Below are 10,830 nucleotides of genomic sequence, written 5' to 3'. Positions count from 1 at the left end.
TTGGGAAGAAATTAGGCAGAAGATAGTTCTGCAACCACTGCTTGAAAAAAACGGGTGATTCACATTCTTCCCTTCCTTTGTATTGCACTAGGATGGTGTCTCTAGTTCCTAGTAAATCAAAAAAAGGATATATAAGAATTAATTGCATAGTCACAAAATGACAACATTTCCACAGAGCCCAAGTGACTAATGATATCAATAAATCACATAGTTGAACTTCTGGAAAATGTTGTCGACGGGAGCTACCCAGGCACAACTGTAGTCTAAAACATTGTTCTGTCAGCCCTCAATCTAAAACATTGGTTTTTCAACAATCCAAAGCCAGGTTAACAACTGGGTAGCTGCCTAATTTGTCATCAGGATTCAGTGCCGCCTCTCAAGACATTGCCTGTAAGGAGAACAAAACAGAGGGAGATAGTTTCCTCCACTGCTGAATTGTAGTGACTTTTGGAGGCTGGTCCATCAGTACTAGCGGTAGGTACCACTATTGGGAAGTAGCTTGCCAAATGCAATTGAGCAGGCCTGGCAGCACTTTATAATATGTTCATAAGTAATGCCTGTGTACGGCAAATCCCTCTACATCTCAGCTGGATTTGGAGAGCTGCAGTACACTGGCATACAGATAGTAGCTACATCTACCAATGTATGCTCCAGCCTGTGTTGCAGCATCGAGGGGACTGCAGCAGGACCCACAGTCAGCAGCCAAGGGATGCTGCAGGACCAGGTGATGCTCACTTGGGCAGGGTTTCAGTGTTATGTTTGTGCACAAGTTTTAAATCAGACAGCACAAGGGCAGTTTGTGCACAGCCACAGCTGTTTACAGAGTTGTTTTTTAATTTTCCACTAATGTACTGCAATTACAATGTGTGAATTAAAACACACTTACCCCTTGAACCATCAGCCCTGCAAATTGTATTTCTGCTTCTTCTATTTTTCTTCTTCCTTGTAGTTCAGGAGGAAGAAAAAGGGATTAAAAAAAAAAAAGACAAAAAGGAAAAGAAGAGGAGAAAACAAAAAAAAAAGATTGCATTGGAAAGCTTCAGTAGCAGCAGCTGTGCTTCGTTGGGGTTTGAAGGGTTTGTTTTTCACCATTCAGTTTGTCACACCGTTTCTCAGAAGAGCAAGACAGCCAGGTATGTGGTTTCCTTTGGCTGAGAGCACCCCAAATTGCTATTTTAGTCAAGGGATCCCAGAAGGAGTCCATTCTGCAACCCGGTAGCCTCTTCGTGGAGGCCACCAGGAAGCCACATGACTCACCCATCCCGCCCCTCTTCCTCTCCCACCCCCACTCATCTGTACTTGTCTGTGGTGGAGGCTTTGGGTTTGGGTTTTTTTTAGATGCACAATATCTGGGTGCTGCATACACTTAGGGTATGAGAGATAACAAGCCTCTGTGAGCACTGAGTTTCGCTCTGTAGCTTGTTTCAGTATAGAAAACAATCCGACCAGGAGGGAAACGACGCCAAAATTGGCTACCCAAAGGTGCAGAGATTCAGTGGAAGGATGGGAAACTGCTTACCAAAAATAAGGTAGGTTCAACACCATTTTATATTTAATTACTAAGCAAGAGGTCTAAGAGAGTGTTTTTATTAAAAACAGGAACAAATTATACCTGCAACGAATCAGACTTAAGAGACCATGTAAGGCACCATGAGGAACCTCCTGATTAAACAAAGGTAATTTAGGAAGCAAATTAAGATGAAGAATATAGTTTTTAGCATGTCAAAGAGTATTATCTCAGCATGGTTTTTTAGGTAGGTTCCCAGCACTGGGAGTCTGCTGAAGGGAGGAAGGGTGTTACAGGTGAGGAACATGAGGAGCAGAGAGTACTTGTCATTTGCTCTGAGTTTACAGGCAGCAAAAGCTGCACTTAGAGGTTCACCTTGCCATCTCTTACTTGTTGGCACCATGTTTCAAAATAATACATTGATTAAATCATACAATATATTTAAGTACGGTACATGGGATATATAAGTATTGTGTAGTTATGTACAAGAGTGGTTCGGAACAAATTGTCTCCTAAGGAGCTGTGAAGACCAAAGAAGATGCTCGGCAGGAGCCACCTAGAACAGGGGGGTTGCCTTCAGCACCATCTGTGCTGGAGATGCTCCGTGCAGGCACCCCAAGCAGTGCCGGGCACCGGCCGGGCTGCCCCTCTGCTACGGCCAACAGGCTGCTATCCCTGCCCTCCCTGGGGCAAAGGTTTCGAGCAGGATTCGCCACTGTTCAGCACAGAACTTTTTAATGTCACCCATGGAAAGCAGGGCAAATCATACTAGAAATTTCCCTTTTACCTGGAAATATTGAAGCACTTGGATATTTCTGAGTTTATTCCATCCAAATAGGACATGCAGGAAAACCTTGGGCTCTTGACGCAGCACATTACAAAGCACAGAAATCAAGTCATGAAGCTGGAAATTTTTAAATAATAGTAATGACCCCTCCTCTAACAAAACTGGCTGGCTAAAGCAATTGCTTTTTCCGTAACTCAGACAGAAGGAGGTTTGCTCTGGGAACGAAGCAGTTCATGTGCTATCTCAGAGAAACCTGGGGCTTTCAGGGAGAGTGCCTAACTCCATGTGCCTAAATATTGCGAGACAGGAGGGGATGAGAGGCAGATCCCTGGACACAAGTGGGTGAGAGCCAGTACTGCAGCTGGTGATGCTGCACGGGGTGTCCGGGCCTGGCTCAGCTGGGGCTGGGGGATGCCACCATGGTGCCGTAGCTTCATGTGGTGCTCTCGCCCTCCAACCATACTGTGTCATGGTACACAAACCTGTTTGCATGGCCTAGCTAGCCACAGGCATAGGAAAAAGACACCTGGAAAAGGCAACACCATTTCAGAGTCACAGGAGCTGGACGGCTCTCCCACCCAGCCATCCAGTCCCTCCAGCCACTGCTTTGCCTGGTATTCGTGTCACAGCCTTGTGTCCTGGTTTCGGCTGGGATGGAGTTAATTTTCTCCCCAGTAGCTGCTGAGTTTTGGATTTAGTGTGGGATTTGATGTGTGAAGAACGTTGATAATACACTGATGTTATTAGTTACTGCTAAGAGATTAAGGACTTTTTTTTGGCTTCCCAGGTTTCACTAATGTGCAGGTGCAGGGAGCCGGGAGGGGTATAGCCAGTACAGCTGAGCCAAACTGGCCAAAGAGCGTATTCCGTGCCATAAACGTCATGCTTAGTATATATGGGGGGCTGGCTGATATTGGCACAATTCCAGAAATTGCTGGTCAGAGATCGCTGTCTAGGATTGTTCTGGGATCATTCTCAGTTCCACTCCGTGATCACTGCTTGGGGACTGGCTGGTCCATGGGTGGTGAACTGCTGCATTACTCGTTACTTGTTTTTCTTGGGTTTTGTTTCTCTGCATCCTCAAAAGAGATATTTTTTTTTTCCTTTTCATTACAATTTAGTCTTATTATTGTTATAATAATAATAGTAATGTTTTCTTTTTGTTTCAATTGTTAATCTGCTCTTATCTTATCACTCTACAGGCATTTTACAAGCACAAAATTGTAAGCTATAAGCAATTGTGCATGCTCCAGCAAGCCTAGCTCTTATTACCAAAAAGCCTGGTAACAGCAACCTGGATGTAATTTGAAGTATCTTAAATTTGCCAAATAATTTCAGTACTTAAACCTGGAAGTATAGTCTTCTACTTGAAACAGCAAAGTTTACTTTGATTGCTGGAGATTAGATGTGTCAGGAACTGACTTGTCAGCTAGCCTTGCACTCACCCCCGGGTTTGCTGTTAGTTTACACAATCGCTTTGTTTCTCTTCTTTTTGGTTTTCACCAAGACACACCAGTGTGTAGATTGATGTCAATAATTTGTGGGAGGGATAGGGCTGATTCTCTCTTATCTCTTCCCAATATATACTGCTCACTCACCCATCTGGAGGTATCTAACACAGACAAGCCCAGAAAGGTTGATCGCTGCTCAAAACCGCAAACTTTGCTGAGCTACTGCCAGGCTGCCCCAAGGGGAGAGAAGCTGTACTTCCCAGGAATGGCTAAAAGCCGTAAGGCCTGCTGCCAGCTTGTCCTTGCCATCCCTTGATCCGAGGACCTGTGATTTGTGCCTCTCCTCCCCCGGGGCAGCCCCTGTTCCTGCAGCTCCCCGGGCAGGGCTCAGTGTCCTCCTCCCAGGGAAGACGGGGGAAAGGCTGGAAGGCAGAGAAGCTGCATAAAATAACTTGTCTGAAAAGCTGGTGGAGGGGTCTCCCCACGCAATCATGGACCCCCCGGGGGGGTTGGCAGTAGGGACTGAGGACTGACCAGCGCCCACTCTTATTTCCGTACCCTAGGTGGAAAGTGTGCAACCCCATCAGAAGAAAAAGATACTCCCACAAGGAAAGTAAGTAGAGAGGCTGCTCGAGCACCCTGGAGGTGGGGGTAGTATGGCATGACATGGGTGGGGCTGCGAGGGAGCCATCTGCCAGCACCCACCATCGTTGCGGAGGCAGCCAGCGGGCACAGGCATGGCCGTGGGCAGCAGCCATAGCGGGGCATTCTCCATCCCAGCTGGGGGAAATCTACTCGCACCCAGGGAGGAGTTACCTGCTCTCTTGTTGTCCTACCACATTGCATTATTTGGAGCCTCTTTGGTTTTTGTTTTTTTTTTTTTTCTCCCGAAGAAGACAGCACGAGGGGGCAGCCATCTTCTTCAGCCTCCTAAACCACAAGTGCCTCGGCCACTGTCTCGCAGCTGCCTCCTGCAATGGCCAGCTTGCCCTTTGTACGTCACAGCCGGGACCACAGGCTTGCCAGCACCTGAACTGCAGTGGGAAAGCACCCACTCCATGGGACACCTGTGCTATGGCCCTGCTTCATCCCCTGCAAACATGGAGGGCTGCAACAGGAAAGGGGGTTGCCAGCACAGCACATCCTGAGTTTGGCCACACATCAGCCCCTGTTCCCCATATACAAGCAAGTTTAGGACTTTTTCTTAACATGCATCGGTATGAGGTATTCTCTGAATAAAATAGTTTCTGCATATTGAATATGCAAAGAGGGAAGACTCACATAGTAGCCCGGATCGTGTGTGTTCACGTGAATCACGAGGTCTCTGTTTCGATTCAGACTGCAACCTTTTCCATCAGTGGATAAAGTCATCCACGTAGGGATGGTATAATACTTTTACTACTTTCATAAGTTGCAGGATTTGCTTAGGAAGGAACAGCTTCTGGAAAGTTGTGTACACTGGCAATTTCCTGGCAGTGTAAAGGCAGCAAAGTAGTATTTTAAAACACTGCAAGTTCTCTAAAGTGGCAGCTTTAACATGATATTAACAGGCTGATGTTTTTCCTTCAGTCAAGCTGCAAAACAAGTACACTTAAAAACCCCGATATCTTAGGCAAAAGCGAAAGCTCAGCTCTGAAATTCTACAGGAGTAACCTCTAGTTCAATCAGCCTCATAACAAGAACCAGATAGGCAGATAAAAATAAAGCTGAGAGAAAGGATGATGCAAACAACAGCCCCCTGCCATTTAGATGCATATGGGACAGACAGAAAAAATTTCCAGAAAAGCCCAAGCCTGCCAAACTCGTAGGCACAAAGACTCAGTCCACACTCAGGCATGCGGCATATCACGTCATGCCTCTGCAACCCAGCACCCAGCCGGCAATCCCAGGCAGAATTAAGGCTGCAGTGACCATAAAGCTGAAATACAGACAGAGAGCAGGCAAGTGAAACCAGCCATTTCTAAGAGAGACATTAAAACTGATTTCAGTTAAGTTAACAAAGGAAAAAAAAAATCCAAACCACAAAAAAACCCCAATAAGGTTGCACAACTACTTTTTATTAAGGTCAGTGAGCAGTGCTGCATGATGTAAGTGCACGTTAAACTGCAGAAAACATAAAACTTGAAAAGCCATCAGATTTGTTTAGCCCTCAGAAACTCAACCCCTTCCCCAACTAAGGTCACACTAGCTACTGCTTTTTGCACAGCCTGTGCTCAGTCTGTAGCTAAGCCTGAGAAAATCCTGTGCTGCAGAAAGTTCTTGTGTCCTGTCGCTGTACCAAAGGATGACAATCACACGTGTTTTCTTCCTCTTTCCCCAGCGCAGACCTACAGCCATCCGCCAAGTACCGACAAGGTAATGACTAAAACTGTAGTTTTTTGCTGCTCTCTGGGGCAACTGAGTCCAAAACATCCATGTGTCAGAAAGACAAGGTGTCCATCACATTCCTGCAGGATAGACAAAAGCTCATATTTGGGGTATTCGCTTGGGACGCAGAAAAACATCAGTTTAAGCCTATGTATGAAATAAATGTACGTACATAATCTATAACAATGATACACAGCGCCACACTCAGGCAACCGATGGCCAAACAGACTGCAGCACTCACATAATTTCAGAGGCGCAGAGTAACACCGCCTTGAATGAAACAATTTAGGAGCTTGAACCTCATGATCACATCCTAAATGAGTGGCCCCAGCCACTGGGTAATTTATGGCTGTGAGTGTACTTCTCTCTCCTCCTTCCCTTCTCCCCTCTGCTTTCTGGTAGCCTGCGTAACCTCTGTTGCCTCCAGTTTCATCAAAACCGGCATGTTTCCACAAAAAGTTTCAGTTTCAGCATGAGCTCTGCTAATAAAAAGCCATTTAACTAGACTATTGCCAACCAGCTTCAGTAATAAAAGAAGTCTTCAGCTGAACAACAAAGGGAGATTTAATACTTGGAGGGCTAAAAGTTTTGATTAATCTTTCCATTAAAAAAATCTTTCAAAAAAAATGACAGATGTATCAATGAATGGCTAAGTCTCTGTTGGAACTGAATAAGGTTTCCCCTTCCGATGACCCACTGCCTCCAGAAAGACGAAAAGGGAAAAAAAAAAAACAACCCAAATCTGGACTGTCAGGTTGAACATTTAGTTTCTTGTAAACATAAAGGATTGAATGGTTGCACTGCAGAAGGGGACACACAGGAAAGACTGGCATGATAAACACATTGCCCAATCCATCTCACTTCCCTGCTTTGGCATTAGATTCGGGAGCTCTGGCAATTCACCCCAAGATAATTTAACTACATAACTTGGTGTGTGCCCTGCTCCTCTGCCCAAATTCATCATCCCAGAGGCAAAGGGTGGCAGACGTGAGGGAGCAGCCACTCCTCAGCTAATGCACTTCACCATGTCCTGTACTCATTCGTTTTTGTTAATGTGCTGGGCTCCAAGGAGCAGCAGCTTAGTAGCTGTGGTTTGCTACCTCTGATTTGTAAACAGTTCAGTTCAGCAGAGGGTGAGTGAAGTTGCCTCTTCAATCACCAGTGACGAACGATGACCAGAAGCCCTATACATCACAGAACAAATCACTGCCATTTAGCAGTCTGGTGTTGGTGGTTTTTTTTAATAAGGATGACATCAGTGAAACAAAAGTTGGTGCCCAGCAAATATGTGGGTGTTTATCAGAAATTTTTGAAGAAAGTGGGCAAGATGACAGAAAAGGGTGTGATTAAATGAGCTCATAGTTTGTACATGTGAGCGTGGGATGGGCTGTGGGGGAAGAGAAGAGGAGGGGGTGGAACTGTAATGGGGAACCTGCCAAGTAGCTGTCTGGTTTTGAGAGTTTTTGGTGTCCCAAGTAAAAGCCCCAGAGTGTGGTTTGAAGAGACATCTGGGAAGACTGCTAGTGCAATAGGAGAGATGCCCCTTCTAAGTATTAAACTTGGCCTGTGAGTAATGAAAGACTCAAACGAAATCTCAAGAGTTCTACACTGTCTGTGTGTGGGACAAAGAATTCCACCACTGCACTTCAGCCTCCTCACTGATAAGAGAAGGCTGATGACAACAGCCTTTCAGAACTTGTACACAGGAAACATTCTGGAAAATGTGGCTATGAGCAAGTCATGGGTAGACCTATTGGTTGGAAGGGACGAAAGATGCTCCAGACTTCACTCAGTGGATTTGGGAGCTAGTAACTCATTAAAATTAAGAGCCTACCTGTTGTCATTTCGTGGGCACATTAGAAGAAATGCTACTGCCCTCCCGATTATTTGCAATAGTGACTAGGAGAGGAGAGAGCCATGCCCCTGCAGATAGGTAGGAAATTCCTTTTCTTAAGCAAGTCGACTCTGATTGCTCTGCTCCTTAAAACTTCTGGAATTTTTAAATATCAAAATTTTATAAAGCCTCAAATCAAAACAGGAATTATTTTCAGTGAAGTTTTCTCAGGGTCAGGAGATCTTTCTCATCAGGCGCAATCCAGACAAAATGATTTGTATAAGCTGAAAAAAACCAAGATAGATTCTGCAGGAATTTGCTTCTAACAACTATTTCTCGCTTCTAGGTTTAAAAAATAAAAGAGAACCCTTTGAGTTTATTAACCCAGAGAGCAGAGACCTCTGTTCCAGTGAGAGAGTGTGAAAGGCAGCTACAAATGTTAGCATGAACTCGGCAACACTCACTTAAAATACTGCAGCTACTGCAGGCAATAGAGGATGCCACTACAAAGCCCATGCTTACTCACTAGCTTTATTATCCAGTGGGTTCAAATCAAGATTGTTAAGGCAAACTAATTTTTAACTTCTGGCTCTGAGTACTTAACCAGTTCACACCAATGCTTTAGATTTAATGAGTCATCCTGCTAGCTATTCAGTTGCACAATCACACATTAGCGAATACCTTCAAGAGGCAAAAGGAGGGACAAGTCTAGACAGTGTTGGGAAGACATTTACCCACACAATCTTACCTCCTGCTTCCTCAATGGCTCTTCCTTCTCCTTCCTCTGTTTTCCAGGAGGGCATTAGACAAGGACAGCCAGGGAAGGGGTTAGTCATCACTGCATCTCCTGTGAGGCCAGGACCCCTTCCAGGACAATGTCTCTCCTGCACAGACGCATGCATGCACACACACTTGGGGTCTTAGTTGACTCCCACACCCTATGGTTTCTCTGGCAGTTGGCTGCAACTCCCCTGGCCCTCCCTTTATCCCTCTACTTTCCCATGCTTTTTGCTCTGCAAATCACCCTGAACCCTCGCTTTAGTTCCTCCCATAAACATCCCATAATAAATCTTGTGTAAACCCCAAATGCCTTCCCCCTCAAATATATTGATATGTCCCATACGTTAGTAACTCCGCCTCCAACCCCATCTGTAAGGTGACCTGGAGACCTGCTCGCATTGGGTAGATGTCACCCTGGGACTACCAGGATGACAGCTCTCCGGGAACAGCCCTGGGAGACCTGGGTTAGGGTTCCCCCACCTGCTCTGTGCCACTGCGCTCCCTCAAGTGTGTGGCGATGAGCCGTTCGCTACTTAATCTACCACTAATCAACCTCAGAAAGAGTCAGGCCTTCACCCTTTATCCACTCCAGGCTGTGTTGTTGGGTGCTCCTGGTGTCCGGCCACAGCCTGTACAGTAGGGAAAGACTGTGTACTTACAAAATGTTCTCGGTACTATGTTCATTGGTCAACACCACTGCATGAGCATACAGGCTATACCACATCTGTTCACATTGCAAATGTCTTCAGGGTATAATAATGTTGAAGCTTCTCTCTCTCTCCCCCCCTTTCAGAAACATTTTGACAAAAAGGATTATATGAATTCCAGTGAGCTGTGGTACTCTACTGTCAGTCACGACATAAAACATGAAGCCTCTATGATTAACATCAATAATCAGACAGAATACGCACTTGTCAATGTCCTCAACGTGAAGAAAAATATCGTCAGTGCTGAAGAGCATAGTGACTATGATTATGTCCTGATGACATAGAAAGGGGCAGTTTCTTCACCCAAGGGACTCTTTTACTTGAGTGTTTAAATGTATGCAGCCTTGCTAACCATCCTATGTCTGCTGTCAGGTTTTCAAAAAAATCTATCTCTCATGTTACTGAGCTTACTTGTTAGGATACACATCTGTCAGTCATTTCCAATGAGACAAACCTGTCCATGAAAAGGTGACCACAGAAAGAGACATGGACAGGGTACGGAACTTGGCAGTTAAACCCAGAGGAATCAGTAGCAACTGCCATTGTGAGACAATGTTTCTCTACAGAAGACTAGCAACTGAGGCTGTACATTTTTCTGGATGGTACTTTTTTTTTTAAAAAAGGAGTCTTACAGAGCTACTGATAGAAATCTCAAAAATGCAATAATAACATCCTTTGTTGTTGGGTTTTTTGTTTGTTTGGACGGGGGTGGTTTGTTTTTTAAGTTAAAGTATAGACCCTGTGTTAGATGCACTCACTCTTTTCTAAAGTTTCTCTGGTCTGCTTGATAAATACCATTGTACAATGTACAATTTCAATACACAACTCATTTCTCAAATTGCCTCCTCCTTTAATGAAATACTACTGATCTTAGAGTGAAGTTTTAATAAAGTTGGAATTAAATAAAAAAAAAAAACCCAAACCAAACTGCATGCAAAACAAAAATTTCAGCCACTTAGAAGACTCTGAAGCCTGATGCTGCGTGGGTGGTAACTGCACACTTCTCAGCAGAAGGTCCCCAGGTGTCGCCGCTGTGATACAATGCTTCCAGCTCACTCTTGGAGTCTCAGGTTTGGCTCTCTGTAATGTCAGAACATCACCTCCCTGCAGCCCATCTCCTCTCTGCAAACAGCATTTGTGGCCATGAACACAGGACCGAAATCAGTCGTTCAACTCTTCACCAGAGCTCATACAGTGATTACGTGGCAGCGTTCTTTCTTAAGCATGGTTTCTTGCTCCCTCCCTTTTTGTAACAAAAACACTTGGAAAACATTTGGAAAAAAATGTTGAATGGTTTTCCTGATTTTAAATCTTCCTTTATATGTGATTGCTGGCTGCAGCCCAGGCTTTACACTATAGCGTCTTTGCGATTCCTGCCTGCAGTGTCGGTGCCGGGG

The 10,830-nt window shown here is 45.0% G+C and overlaps 1 protein-coding gene across 1 annotated transcript; it reads left to right on the top strand.

The window, feature by feature from the left end:
* The first annotated feature begins 1,383 nt into the window (after positions 1 to 1,383).
* Positions 1,384 to 10,271, top strand: LOC147602221 (uncharacterized). Its single transcript, XM_086771929.1, has 4 exons — positions 1,384 to 1,529; positions 4,309 to 4,358; positions 6,066 to 6,100; positions 9,520 to 10,271. Exons 1-4 carry the CDS (start codon positions 1,504 to 1,506, stop codon positions 9,715 to 9,717), a joined length of 309 nt encoding a protein of 102 aa, XP_086628055.1. The 5' UTR covers positions 1,384 to 1,503; the 3' UTR covers positions 9,718 to 10,271.
* The last annotated feature ends 559 nt before the right edge of the window (positions 10,272 to 10,830 follow it).

The sequence above is a fragment of the Chlamydotis macqueenii genome, chromosome 1 (genome assembly GCF_036417535.1).
Source record: "Chlamydotis macqueenii isolate bChlMac1 chromosome 1, bChlMac1.mat, whole genome shotgun sequence".
Classification (NCBI taxonomy): Eukaryota; Metazoa; Chordata; class Aves; order Otidiformes; family Otididae; genus Chlamydotis; species Chlamydotis macqueenii.
Note: the sequence above shows the minus strand (reverse complement) of the source record. Positions and strands in the feature narration are given on the sequence as shown.

What these genes read in the sequence shown, in the direction of transcription:
- LOC147602221 (XM_086771929.1), top strand. Translation starts at nt 1,504, where the DNA reads ATGGGAAACTGCTTACCAAAAATAAG. An exon ending in AACTGCTTACCAAAAATAAG is followed by an intron (nt 1,530 to 4,308) that starts GTAGGTTCAACA and finishes TCCGTACCCTAG; the next exon opens with GTGGAAAGTGTGCAACCCCA. An exon ending in AAGATACTCCCACAAGGAAA is followed by an intron (nt 4,359 to 6,065) that starts GTAAGTAGAGAG and finishes CTCTTTCCCCAG; the next exon opens with CGCAGACCTACAGCCATCCG.